Source organism: Scyliorhinus torazame, chromosome 1, assembly GCF_047496885.1.
Source record: "Scyliorhinus torazame isolate Kashiwa2021f chromosome 1, sScyTor2.1, whole genome shotgun sequence".
NCBI classification, from domain to species: domain Eukaryota; kingdom Metazoa; phylum Chordata; class Chondrichthyes; order Carcharhiniformes; family Scyliorhinidae; genus Scyliorhinus; species Scyliorhinus torazame.
The window spans coordinates 80,441,598-80,467,611 of NC_092707.1; the positions used below are offsets into that span (position 1 = coordinate 80,441,598).

Sequence of the window (26,014 nt, forward strand, 5' to 3'; positions counted from 1 at the left end):
TGAAGTCTCGGCAACATCTCGCTCAGATTTTTTTTTTACGAAGTTGACCAGCGACCTCTGATCAGTCTCCAATAAAGGTTGGAAGCCCATCCACATAATCATGGAACTTCGTTAGCCCATTAATGAGCACTCTTTTTCGATTTGTGCGTTTCTTCGTTCAGTGTCAGGCATCACCCTGGACGCATATGCCCTGGCAGCCAGTCTCCTTCCAGATCCTGCTGGGGTAGGACCGCCCCTAAACCATCCTGTGATGCATCAGTTGAGATTTTTGGCTGGGTCAAAAAATGTGGTATGCGAAACCTGCAGTGCCTGCCACTCTTGTTCATGGTTGCTGGACCATTGGAATATTACATCTTACTTTATGGTCTCCCTCAGATGTGCTGTTTTGGCTGCCAAGTTGGGGATGAACTTGCCTACAAAATGTATCATGCCTAGCATTCTTAAAATGCCTTTTTTATCTGTAGAGTGTGGCATCTGCAGATATGGCCTTATCTTGTCTTGATCGGGCTGAACCCCTTGTGTGGACAGCTTGTCTCCCAGGAAGGTGATGCTGTGCATCCCGACTTGACATTTAGCCCTGTTCAACTCCAGACCTTTTTTCTTGATTCTTTTTAGGACACTGAGAAGCCATTTATCATACTCTTCCTGGATTGACCCCCAAATAAGAATGTCATCCACATATACACAGAACCCCGAAATTCCCTCAACTATATGCTCAATGACACAATGAAAGATCTCTGAAGCCGAGATTGTACCAAATGACATTCTTAAAAAGCAATATATCCTGAAGGGTGTGTTGAACATGCACTTTTTGGTGCTTTCTTTATCTAGTTTCATTTGCCAGAAGCCTTGTGACGCATCCAATTTGCTGAAACAGGTTGCTCCTACCATTTCACACCTTATCTCCTCCCTTTTTGGGATAGGGTAGTGTTCCCTTTTAATAATGAGATTCAAATACTTTGGATCCAAGCAGATTTTTAAGTCCCCATTGCGCTTCTTTACACAGACCATGAATTAACCCAGTCTGCAGGGACTTCAATACGCTTAATGACACCCAAAGCACTCACCTTCTCTAGCTCTGCCTTTAGTTTATCCTTTAATGGCCCCGGCACGCTTCTTGGTGCATGAGTCACAGGCTTCGCATCTTCCTTTAATTGAATCATGTACGTGTATGGTAGCGTACCAAAACCTTGGAAAATTTCAGGGAATTCATTCAGTATGGGGTCTCCTGAGGGATTAGGGCCTGTTACAGCATTGTTTGCACAATAGACTCGTCGAACTAGCTGTAGCTCCTCATCTGCCTCAACTCCAACAAAAGACCCGCGGTCCGCCGCCACCACAGAAAACTTGAACTTGAGAATTCTGTTTTTGACATTAAGCTCACATGCTCCTAACAACGAGGTTTCATTGCCATTGTAATCTCTCAACAATACCGTTCTGTGAACTATTTTTGGTTGAATCCAAAGCTTTTTTACATCGGACAGGTTGATGAGGTTGGCCCTCACCCCAGTGTCAAGCTTGACTGTTATCACTGTGTCACTTATCTTTAATGGCACTGTCCATTCATTTTTAGGATTATCTGCCTTCAATTCACTATTTCTGCAGATTGGTACAAATATATTGGGTGGGATTCTCCGTCCCGCTGCACCAGTTTTCTGGTGCGGCTCGCCCCCACCGGCAGCAGCATTCTCTGTCTCGCCATCCGGCTAATTGGGTTTCCCATTGTGGGCAGCCCCACGCCATCGGGAAATTCCCAGGCTTGGGTGTGCTGCCGACCCAACGGAGAATCCCGACAGTGGAGAATCCAGCCCATTGTTATTTGGTATGACTTGAGTCTCCTTGTCTTCGCTGGAGATCATGGCGACAAAGTATGTTTCATCTCGGCACACTTCATCAGTAGCCTGATACGCTTTGTTTATTTAGGCCATCTCCTTGATTAATTTTGGGTTGCAAAATGATTCCTGCCATTACAGATAGCACACGTCTTTCCATAAGCAGGGCATTGCCATGGCAAATGTTGTTTGCCATATCGCAGACATAAAATGGAGGATCGGGTCGGCTTCTCAAAATGATCACCCGCACTGGGAGCATATTTCTTATTCAGCTGTGTCACCACACTGATGGTATCTGCCGCCTCTTCCGCCTTTGCGCCAACATGCTGGAGATTCAGCGTGCCGAGCTGCTTTGCTGCAAGCTCACGAGCTTGACATATTTGAATCACACTTCCATGTTGCAGGTCTGTTTCCCGCAGAAGCCGCTCACGCACTTTAGCAAAAAACTATCTGATCGCACATCATTGACGACTGGAGAGTGCTGAAGTTGCACGTCTGCGCCTTCAATCGTAAGTTGGTGAGGAAGCTATCAAGTGCCTCTCCCGCATTCTGGTTGCGCGTATGGAATATATAGCGCTTGAAGGTTTCATTTTTGGGGGGGGACAATGCCGATCGAATTGTTCAAGAACTTCTTCAAAGCTTTTGCTGTCAGCCTCGTTTTCGAAGACAAAAATGTTGAAAATTTCAATTGCTTGGGGGCCTACTCCAGTGAGCAGCAATGCAAAATTCCTCTCATCGGGCTGTGCCTGCACACCAAGGACTGCAACAGAGAGTTTAAGCTGTTGCTTAAACACCCTCCAATTCCCATCTACATTACCAGTAATCCGAAGCTGTTGAGGTGCCTTGGTGCCTTCCATCCCAGCTTCAAGGTGCCAGTAGCTAGTAAGGTGGGTAGCAAGGATGCATTTTCTTCCTTCTCCTTCAAAGTTATCTTTTCATGCAGAATCTTTGAGATCTTAGTAAATCATCAATCCTGGTACTATGTCATAGATACATAGATACACAGAAGATAGGAGCAGGAGGAGGCCTTTTGGCCGGTCGAGCCTGCTCCGTCATTCATCACGATCATGGCTGATCATCCAGCTCAATAGACTAATCCTGCTTTCTCCCCGTAGCCTTTGATCCCATTCTCCCCAAGTGCTATATCCAGCCGCCTCTTGAATATATTCAATGTTTTAGCATCAACTACGTCCTGAGGTAATAAATTCCACAGGCTCACCACTCTTTGTGTAAAGAAATGTCTCCTTATCTCTGTCCAAAATGGTTTACCCTGAATTCTCAGACTGTGACCCCTGGTTCTGGACACACCCATCATTGGTAACATCTTTCCTGCATCTACCCTGTCTAGTCCTGTTAGAATTTTATAAGTCTATATATGATCCCCCCTCAGTCTTCTGAACTCCAGCAAGAACAATCCCAACCTAATCAATCTCTCCTCATAAGACAGTCCCACCATCCCTGGAATCAGTCTGGTAAACCTTCGCTGCACTCCCTCGAGAGCAAGAAGATCCTTCCTCAAAGAAGGAGACCAAAACTGCAAACAATACTCCAAATGTGGCCTCACCAAGGCCCTGTACAATTGCAGCAACACATCCCTGCTTCTATACTTGAAACCTCTTGCAATGAAGGCCAACATACATTAGCCTTCTTTACCACCTGCTGCACCTGCATGCTTACCTTCAGCGAATGATGCACAATTACACCCAGTTCCCGCTGCGCACTCCCCTCTCCCAACTTACAACCATTCAGGTAGTTATCTGCCTTCCTGTTTTTGCTTCCAAAATGAATAACATCACACTTATCCAAATTATACTGCATCTACCATTGATTTGGCCACTCGCCCAACCTGTCCAGATCTTGCTGTAGGATCCCTGCATCCTCAACACAATTCACCCTCTCATCTAATTTGGTATCATCTGCAAACTTTGAAATGTTACATTTTGTTCCCTCATCCAAATCATTAATATATATTGTGCATAGCTGGGGTCCCAGCACCGATCCCTGTGGTAACCCACTGGTTACTGCCTGCCAATTTGAAAAGGACCCATTAATCCCCACTTGTTTGTTTCCTCTATGCCAACCAGTTTTCTATCCACCTCAATACATTTCCCCCAATCCCATGCGCTTTAATTTTGCACAATAATCTCTTATGCGAGACTTTGTCAAATGCCTTCTGAAAGTCCCAATATACCACATCGACTGGCTCCCCCTTGTCGACTGTACTGGTTACCTCTTCAAAGAATTCCAACAGATTTGTCAAGCATGATTTTCCCTTCATAAATCCATGCTGACTCTGACTGATCCTGCCACTGCTTTCTAAATGTTCCGCTATAAAGTCCTTGATAATGGATTCAAGCATTTTCCCCACTACCGATGTTAGGCTTACTGGTCTATAATTCCCTGCTTCCTCTCTACCTCCCTTTTTGAATATCGGAGTGACATGAGCTACCCTCCAATCTGCAGGGACTGTTCCAGAGTCTATAGAATCCTGGAAGATGACCACCAATGCATCCACTATTTCCAGAGCCACCTCCTTAAGCACTCTGGGATGCAGATTCTGAGGCCCTTGGGATTTATCCGCCTTCAATCCCATCAGTTTTCCCAGCACCATTTCTCTACTAATGCTGATCTCCCTCAGTTCTCCCCTCTCACTGAACCTTTTATTCTCCAACATTTCTGGGATATGATTTGTGTCCTCATTTGTGAATACAGAACCAAAGTATGTATTCAATTGCTTAGCCATTTCTTTGTCCCTTATTTTGCGTTCCCCTGTTTATGTCTGTAGGGGGCCTACATTTCTCTTTACCAATCTCTTTCTCTTCACATATCTGTAGAAACTCTTAGTGTCAGTCTTTATGTTCACTGCAAGCTTCCTTTCGTACTGTACTTTCCCCTTCTTAATCAATCCCTTTGTCCTTCTTTGCTGATTTCTAAACTGCTTCCAATCCTCAGACCTATTATTTTTCTTGGCCAATCTGTATGCTTCGTCCTTGTATCGGATACTATTTCTAATTTCCTTTGGAAGCCATGGATTGGCCCTCTTCCCCCTCTGCCTTTGTGCCAGACAGGAATGAACAGTTGCCGTAATTCCTCCATGCGTTCCTTGAATGTTTGCCATTGTCTATCCACTGTCATCCCTTTAAGTAACTCTCCCCAATCTATCAACGCCAACTCACGCCTCATATCCTCATAGTTCCCTTTATTAAGATTCAGCACCCTAGTCTCCGAATCAACTACTTCACTTTCCGTCTTGATAAAAAATTCCATCATGTTATTGTCGCTCATCCCCAAGAGGTCTCCTACAGCCTGATTGGCAATGATTCCCGTCTCATTACACAGTACCCAGTCTAAGACTGTTCTGTAGTCTGGCTGAAATGAATGATGAATGACAGAATATCTAGTTTAAATAATTTATTACTTAACTGTGTGATAACTAGGATAAATAAAATAATAAACTACTAACACTAATTTACTATTGTAGAGCCTCTGCAAAATACATTTATCCTCCAGCATGACTTACTCCCAACTCCCAGACCATTGGGTCACGTGGTGGGTTTACACTGCCACCTAGTGGTCGGAGGTCATGCATATCAACTATGCATATCATCGCAGTATTTAGTTATAATTGGTAACCAAACTATGTTGGCCCTTAAAAGTTAAATCATTCATAGTAAACGTAGCACAGTGGTTAGCATTCACAGCACCAGGGTCTCAGGTTCGATTCCCAGATTGGGGCAGTGTCTGTGCGGAGTCTGCACGTTCTCCCCATGTCTGCATGGGTTTCCTCCGGGTGCTCCGGGTTCCTCCCACAAGTCCCGAACGACGTGCTGTTGGGTGAATTGGACATTCTGAATTCTCCCTCAGTGTACCTGAACAGGTGCCGAAAGATGGCGACGAGGGGCTTTTCACAGTAACGCCATTGCAGTGTTAAAGTAAGCCTACTTAGAGCATAGAACATACAGTGCAGAAGGAGACCATTTGGCCCATCGAGTCTGCACCGACCCACTTAAGCCCTCACTTCCACCCTATCCCGGTAACCCAATAACCCCTCCTAACCTTTTTGGTCACTAATCCACCTAATCTGCACGTCTTTGGACTGTGGGAGGAAACCGGAGCACCCGGAGGAAACTCACGCAGACATGGGGAGAACGTGGAGACTCTGCGCAGACAGTGACCCAGCGGGGAATCGAACCTGGGACCCTGGCGCTGTGAAGCCACAGTGCTATCCACTTGTGCTACCGTGCTGCCCATCAATTGTGACCATAATAAAGATTCTTGTATTATTATAAGGGTGCCATCGACAACATTCCATCAATGTAAAGCTGCTTTCAATCTTTGAAATGTAAAAGGCCCCTGATATTCTCTGCATCTTTTATTCTGGAACTTTTGAATATGCCTGTAATATAATGGAAGCAGACTCCACCGTCAGCAGCCTTGAATCTCATAGCAGAATCCATTAAGAAAGTAATTTTGCAATGCAATGCAAAGAGAGCACCAGTATCAAGCCCCTGGATATGGAACATTTGTTTTAAAATAAATCATCTCACCAACTTTTCAACTCCAAGCATGGTTGTGGCAGTACATTTTCTACTCAAGCCCACAAACAAAGATAGATAGATTTACGGTTGGATATAGAGGCTGTTCCTTTGTGCTTGACCAGGTCCTCTTCACGCTCTCGGAGCTACTCACCGAAGTCGAGGAGGAGAAGCCCAGGAAGCAGGAGCTCACGGTCACGACGCAGTCCAAGTTATTCAAGATACAGCCCGCAGAGGTAATGATCTTAAGGAGTCATTTTGCGGGTTTGAGTTTCCAGCTTTGCGCAAGCAGGGTGCACAGAGGCAATCCAGGCATGGAGGACATTGCACCGTGTTTGTAGACTGAACGATGGGTGGAAAATCATTTGGCCCACCGCCAAGGTCATTTCCCCAAAATGCTGACAGGTGCCCGGTCGAGTGATTCTCTGTGCAAACTTGGAGAACAATCGCTCTGGACGTTGGTCTTCCCAAATTCCATTTGGTCACTGCAGAAACCAATAGTGAGGCTCAAAGATCTTTGTGATGTTATAGGTTAAGCAATGGTCAAAGGTGATTTTGTGACTGAGCTTCATTTGGCACAAAGTAAATTTAAGTAACTGTTAGATCTGTATCAGTAAAGGATGCATGTTTGCTTAGGAGAGACTATGGTACATTGGAACTGTCAAATTTTGCAACACATTTTTCATCAGTTTATATATAATTTCCACCCAAATTCAACAATAAAAATAAACACCAGAGCCTACTTACCCCACCTCACTTGAAGCACTGTGGGTCATCTCTATCCATCATTACTGAGCAAAGTTAATCCTTCAGAGTGATCTCACCCTCTATGGAACATTCTTGCTTCTGGTTAGCTGCAATATTGTCAGTCTTTTAGTGGGATTCAAAAGGAATTAGACAGTCACATATAATTCATGAACAGCTGTTATCTTGGCTGAGTATTTTCAAGTCTCTTTGGGGTCTATTATGCTCCACAATTCGATATGAAATTGTAAGGTTTGATTCATACTGCTGGATATGGAGTATTTGTTGTCCTGTGCTCTGGGCATAACAAGTGCTTGTTAAGTGCGTACCAGATAGACTATGGTTGTTAAGTGCGTACTTCACTGTACAGCTATTTTAATTCTACCTTGCAAGGGCAGATTTCCTGTTTAGAGCTTAGCTGTAAACATCACATCATTGGAGCACACATTGGGAAACTGAGCAGGGAGAATGGTCGGCCTTTAGTGCAGGCCATGCATTTTCCCCATATGTGCCTCATCCATATGATCATCTATATCCAAGTTCCAAAGGAGAAGATCCACCCCCAGTTTCTCAATTATTAGCATAGGAACTGATAGAAAATGACCATAGTCTATCTGGTTCGCCTTCAACCATCCTCGCAATCATGTGATTCAAAGATCCTGGAATCATCGACGAATCATGGAGATCAATTAATCTAAAACAGACTCAGATATGACATAAGATAATAAGGAAAACTTTGAGCTCAGAAGTCCAAACATATTTGTGCCTCCCAAGCATGTTACACCCATCACATGCCATACTTCAAATTTCAAAATGTTATTTTTTAAAAGAAATGTAAGTTCAAATTTATATTAGCGAAGTTACAGCGCTTTTAGATGGCGCAGTTGGGTTGCCTGTCGTATCTCGGGGCAAATATAAGGATGTGGAAGCATCCGGGAGAGTGCAGGAAATATTCATAAGAATGGTTTCAAGAATTAGGAACGCCAGCTTGAGAAACTGGGGGCGGGATTCGCTCAGCCCACGCCGGGCCGGAGAATCACCGTGACTAGCGCGATTCGCGCCACGCCACTCCGACGCCGGGACGTGTCGAGTGGCCGGACAAAAAAATTTGAGTCCCGCCGGCGCCGTTCTAACCTGGTCTTACCCAGCGGGACCTCAGCGTGGAAGTCCGCTGTGGCCTGGCCCGCGATCGGGGCCCACCGATCGGCGGGCTGGCCTCTTGGGCTGGGGGCATCCTTTGTTCCGCGCCAGCCCCTGAAGCCCTATGCCATGTTGCATCGGGGCTGACGTGGAGAAGGGAGACACCACGCATGCGCGGAAATCGCGCCAGTCCCACTTCGCATGCGCGCGTTGACGCCAGTGCCACTGCGCATGTGCAGACCCCGCAACGCTCATCTGATGCCGGGATCGGCAGCTAGAGCGGCGTGGGTCGCTCCAGTGCCATGCTGGCCCCCTGTCGGGGTCAGAATTGCTGCTCCTGAGGCCATGTTGACGACATCGGGAAACGCGACGTCGTTTACGATGGCGTCAACACTTAGCCTCAGGATCAGAGAATCCCGCCCAAGAGATATTATCCATGAAGAAGGGAATTAAGAGGAGATTTGATAGAGGTGCGCAAAATCATAAGGGGGTCTCAACAGAGTGGATAGGCAAATTGTTCCTGTGGCGGATGGATCAAGAACCAGAAGGGAACGATTTAAGGTGATTGACAAAAGGCGCAATGATGACATGAGGACAAACTTTTTTACACGCTGTGTGGTTAGAATCTGGAAATGCTTTACCTGAGGGTGCGTTTAAAGCAGATTCAATCAAGGCCATCAAAAGAGAACCACTTCAAGTGAAAAAATGTTGCAGGGTTCTGGAAAAAAGTGGGGAAGTGGGACGGGGTGAGCTGCTCTTCTAGAGATCTGGCACAAACAAGATGGCCAAGGGACCTCCTTCCAAACATTAACCATTTTATGATTCTAGAATTCTATAAGCATTCAATTGTACATGAGAAGAAATTTGTTTATATAGCTAACGGAGCTGCACAAACTGACATTGATTCACCGGGGAAAGCAGCACTGCCTAACCGGTGCTTTTCAATTATTATCAGTGAAGAATGCTGTGCAAGTAATAACCCACAGTGCTGCCTGTCCCCAGGGAATCAATGTAAATCTGCATGGTGCTGGCACCACATTAATGAATTTATTGCCCACAAGGTTTTATTGCAATATCAATGGAGGATGGACCCTCAGATCTCCCACTTTTCTTTATATTCACATCTCCCTCCTTTAAGAAATTTGATTAATTTGATTTTTATGGCAAGATTCTGCAACCGTGTTGCGCCCAGCACAGAGCTGGGTACGACAGGTGAATCCAGCAAGAGCCTGAAATTGGGCTTGGTGCTCGACCGATTGCAAATCACCCGACTCGCTCCATCTGCCGCAATCTGGATCACACCCTTTTTGGTCATGATCCAGACAAGCATATTTAAATGAGCCATCATTTCACCCAGCGCCCAGGAGTCAACAGTCATGTCGGCTAGACCTCGACCGAGCACCATTTAGCACTGGTTTCCACAAATGTGGACCAGGCGTGACCTTAACCTGGCACTCCCCTGGCACCTGTGAACCTTGGCATTGCCAGCCTGACACCCCCACAGTGCCACCTGTACACTCAGGCAGTGCCACCTTGGCACCGCTAGGGTGCCCGGATGGCACTGCCAGGGTATCAGGCTGGCAGTGCGAAGGTTCCCAGGCTGGCACGACCATGGGTCGGGCCTGGGGTGGCTTGCCCATTAGAGGGGGGGGCTGTTCCAGGGGTGACTGGAAGGTTGGAGGGGTGAAGGGAGGTGTCCAGGAAGGGGAGGGCCTAAAGGTGGGGATGCAGAGATCGGGGTAGCTAGTCAAGATGACATCCCAATCTGTGAGGGTCTTGCTGGCATGCTTAGCTCCCCAGTGAAGGAAATCAACTAAAGTGTGGCCTTGGTGGGGACAAACTCGCTGAGGCCCAAAAAGAAACAGCAAAGTGGCGGTAGATAGTGAGGTGAATCTCGGCACTGCAGCCGCCATGAAACACGCCGCCAAACGAGGCCGAAAGTGGACTTTGTTTCATGTCCACTGAATCATGCTCTTAGTATTTTTTCATGACTTTGTTCTGTCTTTTCTATTCTCTTTTCATGCATTTAAGACTTTAAGCTGACCTTTTCACTTCAGCCTTCCTGGTCTCATTGTCTCTATGGTGCTGCGACTCAAATGGTTGACATCTGATCCCTAAGGCCATCGATTCTGATGAAGTGTCTCAGCTCAGGAGATACCTTTCCTTTCAGTCAATGATCAAACTATGGAGCACTTCCAGCATTTTCTATTGTGAAGATTGTCCACAGTGGACCTCCTGCCATCCATTTTCGTCATAGGGGCATGCGCCATCTTTCCACTACTAGACAATGAAAACTGACAGATATTCAAGAGTCCCACATTTTTACCTCACATGTCTGCTCCAGTAATACTCCACTCAGGAAATCAAGCACAATTGAAGTAGCAAAAGAAATATTGTTTGGCTTTGTTCACCAAGATGAAGGAATGAAACACATGTAACCAAAAGGGCTATGAGGATGCTTCTGCGCAAGGCTTTGTCTTATGAAAATTCTGGTAAAAGATTGAAATGTTGGATAATGTAAATGTGGATAAAGGAAGTTTCACTGAATTGCTTTTAAACAGCAAAACAATGTTTCATCACTTTTGTGCTTCCATTTTTAAAAGTTATTACTTTAAATTGTAATTGGACAGGGACCATGACCGGGATCGTAAGAACTACTGCTCCAGAGACAGAGAGTCCAGGAGACGGCGGTCCCGTTCCTACTCCCCAATGAGGAAACGGAGACGGGATTCCCCAAGCCATCTGGAACCTCGACGGATCACCAGGTCAGTAAAACATGGGTCTGTAATTAAGGGGCAATTATTTTCACCCGGTCAATTTATTCAATATTAACAATTAGGAGTTTCAAACTTGGAATATGCTTTGCATATCGCCAGCTAGATTTTTTTTCCAAAGAAGCTTCTTTAAGCCATTTAATCTCACCCATCTAGAATGCCATCTCCCAAGGGCAGCACGGCGGTGCAGTGGTTAGCATGGCTGTCTCACGGCGCCGAGGTCCTAGGTTCGATCCCGGCTCTGGGTCACTGTCCGTGTGGAGCTTGCACATTCTCCCTATGTTAGCGCGGGTTTCGCCCCCACAACTCAAAGATGTGCAGGGTAGGTGAATTGGCCACGCTAAATTGCCCCTTAATTGGAAATAAAATGAATTGAATACTCTAAATTTATATTTTAAAAAATAGAATGCCATCTCCCCATTGCAGAGTTCAGCTGTTCCTTAAATGATTCCAGTGTCTGCGTAAGATACCTCTTAAGCTGAGACCCTTCACCAGAATCGATGGCATTACTCACCCTTCTTGGTAACATGTTCTGTCTGCTGATCGCCTTCTGTGTATAGAATTACTTCCCAGAATTATAAAATTCTCAAACTTACGCCTAGCAGCCTTTAAGCAGTGGTCATTTTCCCTGTTGCCTTGTAGACATAGACATGGAATTTACAGTGCAAAAGGAGGCCATTCGGCCCATCGAGCCTGCACCAGCCCTTGGAAAGAGCACCCCACTTAAGACAACACCTCCGCCCCATACCCGTAACCCAGCAACCCCACCCAACCCCTTTGGACACTAAGGGCAATTTAGTATGGCCAATCCACCTAACCTGTACATCTTTGGACTGTGGGAGGAAACCGGAACACCCGGAGGAAACCCACGCAGACGTTTTTTTTTTAAATTTTAATTAAAAAAATAATAAATTTAGAGTACCCAATTATTTTTTTTTTAAATAAGGGGCAATTTAGCATGGGCAATCCACCTAACCTGTACATCTTTGGGTTGTGGGGGTGAAACCCACAGAGACATGGGGAGAATGTGTGCAAACTCCACACGGACAGTGACGCAGGACCGGGATTCGAAACCGGGTCCTCAGCGCCGCAGTCCCAGTGCTAACCACTGTGCCACATGCCGCCCCAACCCACGCAGACATGAGGAGAACATGCAGACTCCGCACAGTCACCCAAGCTGGGAATCGAACCTGGGACTTTTGAAGCGACAGTGCTAACCACTGTGCTACCGTGCCGCCCACTGTGCTACCAAGCCTCTGTGCCACTTTAAATGTATTGTCCAGAGAACAATATGATGATGCTTAAACATATGATGATGCTTAAGCATATGACTAATGCACACGTAGGGGACATTTTCACTTTGGGTTATGGTGCAAAACAGGAAATGTAAAACCAGCCCACCTGCAATACATGTCTCCAGCTTTTCATTTCTACTGAAGTTGAAATTACCGCAATTGCCTCCATATGCCAATTTTTCAATCCCCCACAGTAGTACTAGGTGGACTTCAGGGTGCACAAGGTAACCACTCTCTTACAGGGAAGCAAAGAAACTCAGCAGTCAAAGCCCCCAGGCTGCCCTCATAGGTCACTATAGAATAATGTTGAAAGTTATAGTAACTGCATAATATTCTCAAAGAATACCACATATCTAATTCTTGGCCAGTCGTACCCTCAGCAGCCTCAACATATCAATCATCCCAAATTTAAAAAGTAAGTTGGCACCTACATTTCTCATGTTTAAGAGGAAAATTGGAATTGAAAAAAGAACAAAGAACAATACAGCACAGGAACGGGCCCTTCGGCCCTCCAAGCCTATACCGGCCATGATACCCTTGGCTAAAACCCTGAGCACTTCTTTGTACCGCATCCCTCTTTTTCCATGTATTTTTGGAGATGCCTTTTCTTTTTTTTAAAATATATTTTATTAAAATTTTTCAAACAAAAATTTTTCCGTTTTTGCAACTCAACAAGGAATTATACATTAACTGGTAAATAACATTATTTAAATAATATAGTGAACTAACAACAACAACTAAAAAAGAAAACAAAAGAAGAAGAAAAAAAAGAAAAAGAAAAAAATAGCAAAAACACAAAATAGTGCTTCCCCCCCCCCTCCCCCCTGGGTTGCTGCTGCTATCATTTCTATCTTTTCATTATCGTTCCGCGAGATAGTCAAGGAACGGTTGCCACCGCCTGGAGAACCCCTGAGCCGATTCTCTCAACGCAAATTTTCTTTGTTCCAATCTTATGAACCCTGCCATGTCGTTTATCCAGGCCTCCACGCCTGGGGGTTTCGCTTCCTTCCACATGAGTAGAATCCTACGCCGGGCTACTAGGGACGCAAAGGCCAAAATATCAGCCTCTTTCGCCTCCTGCACTCCCGGCTTTTCCGCAACCCCAAATATAGCTAACCCCCAGCCTGGCTTGACCCGGACCTTCACCACCCTTGAAATTACCCTTGCCACGCCCCACCAGAACTCATGCAGTGCCGGACACGACCAGAACATGTGTGTGTGGTTCGCCGAGCTTCCCGAGTACCTCCCACACCTGTCCTCCACCCCGAAAAACCTGCTCAGTCTTGCTCCCGTCATATGTGCTCTATGTAGAACCTTAAATTGAATCAGGCTAAGCCTGGCACACGAGGACGAGGAATTTACCCTACTTAGGGCATCAGCCCATAGCCCCTCCTCAATCTCTTCCCCCAGCTCTTCTTCCCATTTTCCCTTCAGCTCCTCTATCATCGCCTCCCCCTCGTCCCTCATCTACCGGTATATTTCGGACACTTTGCCCTCTCCAAACCATACCCCAGAAATCACTCTATCTTGGATCCCCTGCATCGGGAGCTGCGGAAATTCTCTCACCTGTTGCCTCACAAATGCCCTCACTTGCATATACCGGAAGGCGTTCCCCGGGGGCAACTTATATTTTTCTTCTAGCGCTCCCAGACTTGCAAACGTCCCGTCTATAAACAGGCCCCTCAGCTTCCTAATTCCTGCTCGTTGCCAACACTGGAACCCCCCATCCATCCTCCCTGGGACAAACCTGTGGTTATTCCTTATCGGGGACCACACCGAGGCACCCATCACTCCCCTGTGTCGCCTCCACTGCCCCCAGATCCTCAAGGTTGCCACCACCACTGGGTTTGCGGTGTACCTTTTCGGGGAGAACGGCAGCGGCGCCGTCACCAGCGCTTTTAGGCTCATTCCCTTACAGGACGCCATCTCCAGCTTCTTCCACGCTGCTCCCTCTTCCTCCCTCATCCACTTACTGACCATCGACACATTGGCGGCCCACTAGTAGTCGCTCAAACTCAGCAGCGCGAGTCCCCCTTTGTCCCTACTGCGCTGCAGGAACCCCCTCTTTACTCTCGGGGTCTTTCCTGCCCACACAAAGCTCGTAATGCTCCTGTCTATTTAAAAAAAAAAGGCCTTTGTGATCAGAATGGGGAGGCACTGAAACACGAAAATAAACCTCGGGAGGACCACCATTTTAACTGCCTGCACTCTGCCCGCCAGCGATAGCGGCACCATATTCCACCTCTTAAAGTCCTCCTCCATCTGCTCCACCAGTCACGTCAGGTTAAGTCTATGCAGGGTTCCCCAGTTCCTGGCCACCTGGATCCCCAGGTATCAGAAGTTCCTTTCCACTCTCCTCAGTGGCAGAGCATCTATCCCCCTTCCCTGTTCCCCAAGGTGCATTACAAAAAGCTCGCTCTTCCCCATATTTAGTTTGTATCCCGAGAACTCTCCAAACTCCCTAAGTATCTGCATTACTTCTGGCATCCCCTCTACCGGGTCCGCAACGTATAGCAGTAGATCATCTGCGTAGAGCGACACTCGGTGCTCCTCTCCCCCTCTAAGCACCCCCCTCCACTTCTTAGAATCCCTCAGCGCTATGGCCAGTGGTTCAATTGCCAACGCAAACAGTAACGGGGACAGGGGACACCCTTGTCTTGTACCCCTATGTAGCCGAAAATACCCCGATCTTTGCCGGTTTGTGACTACGCTTGCCACCGGGGCCCCATATAAGAGTCTGACCCATCTAATAAACCCTTCACCGAACCCAAACCTCTTCAGCAACACCCTATCGAATGCCTTCTCTGCATCCATCGCCGCCACTATCTCTGCCTCCCCCTCCGGTGGGGGCGTCATCATCACCCCCAGCAACCTTCGTGCATTAACATTCAGTTGTCTCCCCTTTACAAACCCTGTCTGGTCGTCATGCACCACCCCTGGGACGCAATCCTCTATCCTTGTCGCTATCACTTTTGCCAGCAGTTTGGCATCTACATTTAGGAGTGAGATAGGCCTGTATGACCCGCATTTTTATCTCTTTATCTCGTTTCTTTATCTTTATCTCGTTTCAGGATTAACGATATCGTCGCCTCCGACATTGTCGGGGGTAGCATCCCCCTTTCCTTAGCTTCATTAAAGGTTCTCGCCAAGAGCGGGGACAACAGATCCATATACTTCCTGTAGAATTCCACCGGAAACCCGTCTGGTCCCGGGGCCTTCCCTGCCTGCATGTTCCCCAGTCCTTTAATCACCTCATCCACCTCGATCGGCGCCCCCAGACCTGCCACCTCCTGCCCCTTCACCTTCGGGAACCTTAGCTGGTCCAGAAAGTGTAACATTCCTTCTTTTCCCCCCAGGGGTTGGGACTTCTATAACCTCTCATAAAAGGTCTTGAACACCTCGTTCTGCTCCATATTTCCCGTTTCGTCCCTAACTCCCCCGATCTCTCTCGCCGCTATCCTCTTCCGAAGTTGGTGGGCCAACTGCCGACTCGCCTTTTCCCCATACTCATATTGCATCCCCTGTGCCTTCCTCCACTGTGCCTCTGCCTTTCCCGTGGTCTGCAGGTCAAACTCCGTCTGTAGTCTTCGTCTTTCTCTGTATAGCCCTTCGTCTGGGGCCTCCGCATATTTTTTATCCACCTTCAAAATTTCCCCTACTAATCTCTCTCTTTCTTTGCCCTCTTGTTTCCCCTTGTGGGCTCTGATGGAGATCAGCTCTCCTCTAACCACCGCCTTCAACGCTTCCCATACTACCCCCACCCGAACCTCCCCATCGTCGTTGACCTCCAGGTATCGCTCAATACACCCCCTCACCCTTCCGCAGACCCCCTCGTCTGCCAGTAGTCCCATATCTAGTCGCCAAAGTGGGCGCTGCTCCCTTTCCTCTCCTAGTTCCAAATCCACCCAATGCGGGGCGTGGTCTGAAACTGCTATGGCCGAGTACTCCGTTCCTGCCACTTTCGGGATCAGTGCCCTTCCCAAAACGAAAAAGTCTGTCCGGGAGTATACCTTATGGACGTGGGAGAAGAAAGAGAACTCTTTAGCCATCGGCCTGGCGAATCTCCACGGATCCACTCCCCCCATTTGTTCCATAAATCCCTTAAGTACCTTGGCCGTTGCCGGCCTTCTCCCAGTCCTGGATCTGGACCGGTCTAGCCCTGGATCCAGCACTGTGTTAAAATCCCTCCCCATTACCAAGCTTCCCACCTCCAGGTCCGGGATACGTCCCAGCATTCGCTTCATGAATCCCGCGTCATCCCAGTTCGGGGCATATACATTCACCAGCACAACCGCCTCTCCCTGCAGTCTGCCACTCGCCATCACATATCTGCCCCCACTGTCCACCACTATATTCTTAGCCTCGAATGATACACGTTTCCCCACCAATATTGCCACCCCTCTGTTTTTCGCGTCCAACCCTGAGTGAAATACCTGTCCCACCCATCCTTTTCTTAATCTAACCTGATCCGCCACTTTCAGGTGCGTCTCCTGGAGCATGACTACGTCCGCATTCAGTCTCTTTAAGTGCGCAAACACCCGTGCCCTCTTAATCGGCCTATTTAAGCCTCTCACATTCCACGTGATCAGCTGGATTGGGGGGCCATTCAGCCCCCCCCCCTCGTCGACTAGCCATCCCCTTTTTTAGGCCATCTCCCCATCCAGGTCCCGCGCACCCGTCTGTCCACCCAGGCAGCGCCTTCCTGCCCCGATCACCTCATCGCTTACCAGCTCCCCCTTGCACTCAGCAGCAGCAACCCAGTTAATACCCCCCCCCCCCCCCCCCCCTGCTAGATCCCCCTCTAGCTTGGTTATTCCCCCCATACTGCTTCCGGAAGGCAGCTAACTCTGGCTGACCTCGGCTTCCCCCGTTCACTCTTTGACCTCCCTGCGTGTGGGGCTCCCTTCCTTCCTGCGCCCGTTTTCCCGCTATAATTTCCATAGCGTGGGAAAATACCCGCGCTTTCCTCTCGGCCCCGCCCCCTATGGCGCAGTTCCTTCATTCCCCTTCCCTGTCCCTTTTTCCACCGGTGCCCACATTTGCTCTTGGTGTTTCACCTGCCTATGGTCTTCTCCCGAGGACCCGGTACGCTCCCACCACTTCCAGGGGGCCCGTTGGGGCCTCAGCTCCCATTAGCGTGTGGAGCATCGTGCTCACATAAGCCCCAACATCAGCTCCCTCTGCTCCTTCGGGGAGACCTAGAATCCGTAGGTTTTTCCTCCTCGAGCTGTTCTCCAGGGCTTCCAGCCTTTCTATGCACCTCTTGTGTAGTGCCTCGTGTGTCTCCGTTTTTACCACCAGGCCCTGTATCTCATCTTCATTCTCGGCTGCCTTTGCCTTCACTCCACGGAGCTCCATCGCCTGGACCTTTTGTGTTTCCTTCAGTCCCTCGATTGCCAGTAGCATCGGCGCCAGCACCTCTTTCTTAAGCTCCTCCACACATCGTCGGAGAAACTCCTGCTGGTCTGGGCCCCATACCATCTGGGCTCCATCCGCCACCATCTTGCTTCTCACTTCTCTTCTCTGCCGCTGCTCCAAAGGATCCTTCGCAATCTGGCCACTACCGCCGCTCCTTTCCATACACACACCGGGGGGACTCCTTCCTTCGTCACCCCACACTGGGTTAGGTCGAAAAAAAATTCCGTTGGGGCTCCCGATAAGAGCCCAAAAGTCCGTTAGAACGGGAGCTGCCGAAACGTGCGGCTTAGCAGTGCATCACCGCAACCAGAAGTCTTGAGGTGCCATTTCAACGCCGTTAATATATCTGCTTCCACAACCTCCCCTGGCAACGCGTTCCAGGCACTCACCACCCTCGATGTAAAAGACCGGCCCCGCACGTCTCCTCTAAACTTTGCCCCATGGACCTTAAACCTATGCCCCCTGGTAACTGACCCTTCCACCTTGGGAAAGAGTGCTTGACCATCCACTCTATCCATGCCCCTCATAATATTGTAGACCTCTCACACAAAGTGTCATAGAAATATGGAATAGATCATCAAGGAAGCTCATCATGTTTAGTTGTATAAATGGGTTAAAGAGACAGCCATATGTGTTTCTTAGAGAAAAGGTACATTGAGGGCCATGACAAGGAAACAGGTAGGCAATGTTGAGATAAATTCAAAGGGAGAGGCTAAATGGTGCTTTGCCTATTTCTAAAATTTCCCTGTGTTCCTACAACACTGATAAACAAGCTCTAAGGGGGGATAATGAGTAAAGTCACAGCCTGATGCAGTCCTCTGCCTTATAGATGTATGTCCCAGAATCCACCTCCAGCAGGAAGTCAGACTATTGAGCCAAACCAATCTGCGTTGCCATTTGAAAAGTAGTCCTGACCCCATTTTTCCACCCTGTTCCCTTGGCTCTGTGCTAAGGTGGGTGATTTTAGCTGTGGCAGCAAACACAAGACTACAGTTGGCCTCAATACTCCTGAACCTGCCCGCCCCCCCCCCCCCCCACACACACGATTACTATTCTGTGCTGATGCAGAGCTCTGCTATGGTGCCACTTCAATTGAATGACTTATCAGCACCAGTTGTCTAGGCCTACACAAGATGGGTGGACACAGGTAGGGTGGCGCAGAGACGTCTAGTAAGGAGTTGACACATGTGGTGGGGGGGATGGAGGGGTGCGAGGAAAGGAAACATCAGCAAAAAAAATGGAAATCAATTCAAAGAAGTACTTTGCGAATGTTAAATAAGGAAAATAAGCTATGTTTCAAAATGGAGTGTTCTTGAAATTGAAGCAAACTGCAGGTCCCTAAGTGAGGTGTAAAAATGGAATGCTTGAATGGTTGCCAGATACTGACTGTAAAATTTAATATGGGGGGAATAAAAGACATGTGGATTTACATTTTCTGACTGTTGCAGAACATGCCTGATATACAATTCTCTTGAAATCAGTGGAACTGAATATCAGGTCGATGGCAGAAGAGGAAATGTTGCCTGTTGTGTCACCACCCATGCCAATTCCTCCCCGTCTTTGGTAGCCACTAACATATTGATGATCAACAAGCATAAAGAACACAGCCTCTTTTTTTATCTTCTTTATTTATCAGTGCTCGAAAAAGGCCCATCCCGTACTACAGGCCCAGCCCTTCATCTTCCAGCAGTGTCAGCAGCTACTCCTCCCGGTACAGCAGCAGGAGCCGGAGCAGAAGTCGGAGCCGGAGCTGGAGCAGAAGCAGGAGCTGGAGCCGGAGCCAGAGCTACTCCAGCAGGAGCCGGAGTCACAGCCTCAGCAGGAGTCGCAGCCGGACCCGCAGTTCACCCGGACGGAGCAGCAGCCGCAGCAGCAGCAAGAGCTACGATTCTGCAGGCAGCTATGAGAGCCTACGGCGCTGAACCCCACCCCACCCCCTCCATCCCCCTCCACCGCCACCCTTTCCCTGCTGCCTATTTGCAGATTGACCTCCGTGTTATTTTGGTTTCCCACTGTTTAAGTGACGTGTGGAATCTGTTGCGTGCGAATGTGTCACAACACACGCTAAATAGCCAGACAGACAGACTCAAATTTCTCCATGTACATCTCTCACTTTAAAACGAAATGAAATTCTTAGATGCTTTCCTTTTTAAAAAAAATAATAACTTATGCCAAATTTGGAGCAAAATAACTTGGAGCAATTTCACAATCATGCTTTGATCTGATTGTTACAAAGGGTTGTGTAGATCCCAGTGACTACGATACAAAGAACGGTTGTATCAAAGTCAGAACAGCAGCAGTTCAAAATGAAAGTTGTAGCAGCCCAGCAGGTGCACTGTGGCTATTTTCAGAAGAAGCTTAGGCCTTGGCTCACTGAGGTGATGAATCAGATTTCGTGTGAGCACAGCTGAAACATATCTTTCTGCCAGCAACCCCCACCCCAACCCTACCCAACCCTTACAGTGCCCTCACCATTTACACTTAGAGACGCTCTGTGCACCCATATATCTTGGATTCAGAGTGTCTGCTTGACGACAGACATGAATGGACTCCCCATTATGGGCGCAGTGCGCACTCTTCCAAGTTGCAGGCTGGGTTTGGCAACGTGATACCACTACCACTCCCCGCCCCAGTGGAAAACAGCCCCAGTTGTTAATTAATAGATACAATTTCAGGTTCACTCATAGAATGTGACAGGATTCACAGAGACAAGCCTACGCTTTACTCCGCAGTGCTTGTCTAGAGTGTTTACTGTCCGTGAGCAGATTCTGGTCAACCAACACAGCTTGTTTAAAAAAAATACGTCATAACAAATCTGGACATGTGCAGAATAATGGAATAAGATGCATAATCGCCAAACACGTGAGCCATGGTAAAGAGATGTGCACTACATATCCTTTGTAACTTGCGAGGAATGAGGTACATTCAGTGTTTATCTCCTGGGAGTTTCCCTATGTAGACTTAAAAGTTCTTATTAGTAATTGTTCCTTCTGTAAACTGTGACTTTTCTATCCTTTTTTTGATTATTGGGGAATCGACACTGAAAGACTAAGACCATGGCCCGAAGCACAACGAGCTGCCAAGATTTAAGAGAATTGGAGGGAAAGTGAGGTAAATCAGTTAGCAAAGAGTAGGTCACAGCACGCTGGGCTTTTAAAAGCTGGTAAATAGTAGGTGGAAGAGAAGGATGAGTGAGACGAGAAGTTCCGTAGTTTGGAGGATGTGAAAAAGATTGAGTTAGAAAGTGGACTTTGATTTCAACAAAGTTAAAGGAGGAAGAGATGTGTCCAGGATGGCACAGCCACTGCATAGTTAATACATTTCCTTTGTAAGACTGAGTTAATTGGATTCAGAACCTAAAATGAAAATAATTTCATTTCATCTTTCATATGTATATATGTATTTTAAAAGCAAAATAAAAGTGAACTACACTCCAAAGCAGATTTGGTTTGGTACAGGACTCACTCTAAAAACAAAGGGTAAAATGCATTTGGATAGTTTCTAGCCAGGTCCTTCTGGTCAAATATACATGCACCTAATCAGACACCAATGAGCACCAAGTTGGTGATCTCTTGCAGAGAGGGCACCGCTGGCTACTGTAGGAAGTAGACAGAACAGATTGCACTGGTGCAGTTATAGGTGTTGTTCAAAGACTCGACCTCCATCCAGCACATTCTTGTGGTAGAGTGAAGTGTGTCTGGCTGGCGTGTACCTCACCTGGGAAGTCTTTGTTGCTGATTCCGAGTGCCTGCAATGGTGAAGTGTTATGCTCATCAGCATGTACATCCCTCACCCTGATGGGCACTAAATTCGCAAAAAAACAAAGCCACGGTGGCAATGCGCCACTGAGTGAAAATAATCTTATCCTGCAGATTCGTATATAAGAGCACCCCTCGATGACCTTTAGTAAATTATTGATAGACTTTTAATATTGTTCCTTCTTTTGCACTCCTACGATATTTATTTCAATTCCATGTCTAATTAGCAAATATACCAAAACTTTTTCTGCTAATTCTTGATCAATTAATTGTATTTTCACTATGCACTGTAAATATATTGATAAAGGTCAATACTGTACCCAGTTATTTAATATTTATTTGCCCTATTTATTGAACTTATTTATATAGAGTAGGCAGCAGAGCCTGTATTTATGGAACTGCCATGCATTGTGTGAAAAATCTAATTGTTTTTTCTTTTTTTTCTGGTAAGCCATTACATACAAGACTTTGTGAAACTGTGTTTGTGCTCAAGGACCTCTATTCAGAATATTTTTTTGAAAAGATCTGAATTATATGAACCTCCCAATGATAAATTATAGCTGCCAAAAAAATGCATTGGTTAATGTTCAGTATTATCAACTGTAGCTAGAATTATCAGTCATGTATAACAACTACCGGTGTGTTTGTATTCGTCAGAACGCTTTCAACCCAAATAGTTTTTGAATGTCTTAGAACAAATGAAATAGGAAGAGCAAGGTGGAAGAGACAGCATACTTGCTCAATAATGTCGGTTGAAATCTAATTCCTCGACCTCCTCTTGCACAGGGATTGGAGGTGTCTGTTAATATTACTGTGCCAGCTCTTTTAATCTTTCTGTGAAAATAAGATATATTCTTCATGACATTAGTCTTCCTGATGCATTTACTTTGTGAGCTTGTAAAGCAAAAACTGTTTAAAGAAAAATAAACATCCTTACTTGAATTTGAGGCTTGTTTCATGTTGTCGGTATCCTAACTTTCATACAAATCATACACCCATCATGTAGCCGCATCTGCCAGCTGTTGATATCGTAACAATACTATTTCAGGTGGGCTACATACATGAGGAATACTTCTGTTGCTGCACTACCTACCCATAGTAGAACACTCACTTCTTGGGTCAGAAGATTTGGGTTTAGGTCCCAGTCCAGAGACTTTAGTGCAAAAATACAAGCTGATTTTTCAGTGCATGACTGAGGGAGTGCTGCATTGTTGGAGGTGCCATCTTTCAAATGAGAGGTTAAACCAAGGGCACCATCTTTCCTTTCAAGTGTATATAAGTGATTATCATAGAATTTACAGTGCAGAAGGAGGCCATTCGGCCCATCGGGTCTGCACCGGCTCTTGGAAGGAGCACCCTACCCAAAGTCAACACCTCCACCCTATCCCCATAACCCAGTAACCCCACCCAACACTAAGGGCAATTTTGGACACTAAGAGCAATTTATCATGGCCAATCCACCTAACCTGCACATCTTTGGACTGTGGGAGGAAACCAGAGCACCCGGAGGAAACCCACGCACACACAGGGAGGATGTGCAGACTCCGCACAGACAGTGACCCAAGCCGGAATCGAACCTGGGACCCTGGAGCTGTGAAGCAATTGTGCTATCCACAATGCTACCGTGCTGCCCCTCCACAAAGGTGAGCAAGGGATTTTTCCCCAGTGCCCTAGCTAATGTTTACCACTCAATGGACATCACCCAAATAGATTGATCAGAAACTGAACTAGACTAGCCATGTAAATACTGTGGCTACAAGAGCAGGTCAGAGTCTAGGAATCCTGCAGTGAGTTACTCACCTCCTGACTCCCCAAAGCCTGTCCACCATCTACAAGGCACAAATTAGGAATGTGATGGAGTACTCTCCACTTGTCAGGATGAGTGCAGCTCCAACAACACTCAAGAAGCTCGACACCATCCCGGACAAATTAGTCCGCTTGATGTGTGCCCCATTCACAAACATTCACTCCCTCCACCATTGACGCAGAGTACCATTCATGTGTACCATCTATAGGATGCACTGTAAGAACTCACCAAGGTTCCTTAGCAGCACCTTTCGTGGGGACCGTGGGCTCTGGCACCACTCACTTTATAATCCATCTTTTAACCTGTTTTCCCGGCACATACTCGTCTAATCCAAGGGCTAATACTTAGTGGTATGTCCCTGGATCAGTATTGGATAGAGAATATGCCAAAACTCGTGAAGAAATCCGGAAGTAAAAGGGTGCAGTCAGATTTAATGGGAGTGGAGCCACCTTTCAATATAGCAACTTGATTCTCAACCCAACGCTCTGGAAGGCGTTGAAAATGATGACTGCAAACATTATCCTAGTAATAGATCAAAGCCTCGGCTCACTGACACAAAATTGAAGTGGTCATGAGGCCGAGCTGCAGAATACTAATGAGAGGTTTGATCAATTGGAGGAAGGAACCCTGAACTTTGAAAATGTTGCTTCCTCAGATGAAGCTCGTATTCAATCCTTTGAAAGCCAGCTTTGGGAAATGTCAGAAATCCTGGCTCTAGTTGGGCACCTGTTGCGTTTTCTTCTCTTACTCTTTTACTCTGTCCTTACTGTGGCTCTGTTCCAATTATGGCAATCAGTGAATTTGCCCTTTCTATGTTATCTATGTTCTAATGCTTAGAGTTGCCAGATATCAAATGATACCACCACAAGTTTCAACCGGCTATCAATCAAAGAGCCAAACACCACTTAGTTAGTTCAAGGTCAAGGATACTTTATCTACACACAATTAGTCATGCAGCATAAATACTACTAGTTAACTACACCTATCGACTAAGACAACCTGTACTTAACTTTGGGCACCCGGCTTAGGTCAGAGAACAGTGGCCGCTGTTCGATTCTGGATCTTCTCGGGTTCGGAGGAGTAACTGCTGCTTAGCTGGGCTCATCCGTCTGGTAGCGAGTGTTGAACTAGTACTTGCTTCTGGTGTTGCTGCACGTGGAGATGGCCATGACCGGGGTACCAGATCCAAGAGAGGAGGAACATGTGGCGGGCTCTTCTTCTTATACTTAGAGGTTTTCGCTCTCTTTTGGGAGGTCCTCCGGTTTGGACCCTACTAATTGGGTGATCCCTGATCACTCCGTTCGATTCCTAACCAATAAGTGGGCAGGGATCTGGATGGCTGGGCATGTCCCAAGCGGTCACTGACCCCGTTGTTTACGTTTCCCTTGGACAGGGAGTGGCGGCGAAATGTCTGGGACTGTACTGGTCACTCAAGTACCAGTCCTTTGTTTTGGTGGAGATGGGCCATCAAATGCTAATCGGCCCCATTAAAATGCTAATTGGTCGGCGTTTTGATACCGTCTGGACTTTTTACTTGCAAATATGCATTTCAGGCTCTTCGCCTGCCTGAGTTTTGGGTTGTCCATTTTACCCGCTAGGCTTTGCAAGTTTCTCTGTACCTAGTTGTAAGTGATCATCCCAGATGGCTACACATCTCCCTCGACTAGGGAATAAAATTTGACTCCCATTTCCCTGTTGGCTCTTTTCTTCGCCTCCTTGTTTAGCAGGTTGTCTCCTGATGGTAATGACAGTATGGCAGTAGGGTGCTGGCTGTAGGGTTAGCCCAACAGGTCCCCACCTTTGTTGAGGAATGGCCCCTTAGAACTTTTGTAGTCATGATTATTTTGTATTTTAGTTATGTTGGGGTCACTATGTTGTTGACTGTATCCTGCATTGGTACAGTCTTTTATTTGAGAGAAGAACATGGTAGGGATTTTCTGGTGCCTCCGGTATAACTTGAGATGGGAGGGGTTTTATGACACACATCCGAATGTCGCTCGAAAATCCTATCCGACTGTTTTTCTGGTGGTCTATATTCGCTGGCTTTGAAAGCAGACCAAGGCAGGCCAGCAGCACGGTTCAATTCCCGTACCAGCCTCCCCGAACAGGCGCTGGAATGTGGCGACTAGGGGATTTTCACAGTAACTTCATTGAAGCCTACTTCTGACAATAAGCGATTTTCATTTCATTCAATGGCAGTAACTAATTTTAAACTTTATCTTGGAATGCATGGAGAATTCATCGCTCTATTGAAAGGAAAAATCTCCTGGGCTGGATTCTCTCAAAATGGGACTATGTCCCCGCACCGGCGTAAAAACGCTGGTGTTTTACTCTGAAGATTCCTGGGGAAAAATGGAGCCGATTCACTGACTTGCAGGGGGCTGGCAGGGACCCAGAGTAGTACACACAGCTTCAGCTGTGGATACCCGCAGGTCCCCGCACTTCCAGTTTTGAGTCCACGCATGCGCATGGCAGCAGCCTCCAGTGGCCGCGCCGAGTGCCATGGCGGACTCAGACCGTGGAGGCAGACATAGAAATTAGAGCCCCCCAATCGGCTGCACTCCCGAAGATCTGACAGTGCCGATTTTGCCCCCGGCCGCCTATAAGGCCCCCTCCCAGTGTCCGCCCCTCACCAGGGAGGCCATTGACTAAGTTCTCAGCCGCCACGCGAGCATCCCGACCGGCGATAGGTGGTTAGAACCACGCCGTCG

The 26,014-nt window shown here is 47.1% G+C and overlaps 1 protein-coding gene across 4 annotated transcripts in view; it reads left to right on the top strand.

Annotated features, from left to right (window-relative positions):
- The window catches only part of srrm4 (serine/arginine repetitive matrix 4), a 668,971-nt gene extending 646,533 nt beyond the window's left edge, over nucleotides 1-22,438 (top strand). For all 4 annotated transcript variants that reach the window (XM_072497014.1, XM_072497020.1, XM_072497038.1 and 1 more), the window contains 3 exons: nucleotides 6,493-6,603; nucleotides 10,882-11,016; nucleotides 19,375-22,438. In XM_072497014.1, coding sequence (XP_072353115.1) covers nucleotides 6,493-6,603; nucleotides 10,882-11,016; nucleotides 19,375-19,660 — 532 coding nt within the window. In that variant the 3' untranslated portion in view covers nucleotides 19,661-22,438. The remainder of the gene's footprint in view (nucleotides 1-6,492; nucleotides 6,604-10,881; nucleotides 11,017-19,374) is intronic.
- Nucleotides 22,439-26,014: the final 3,576 nt, after the last annotated feature.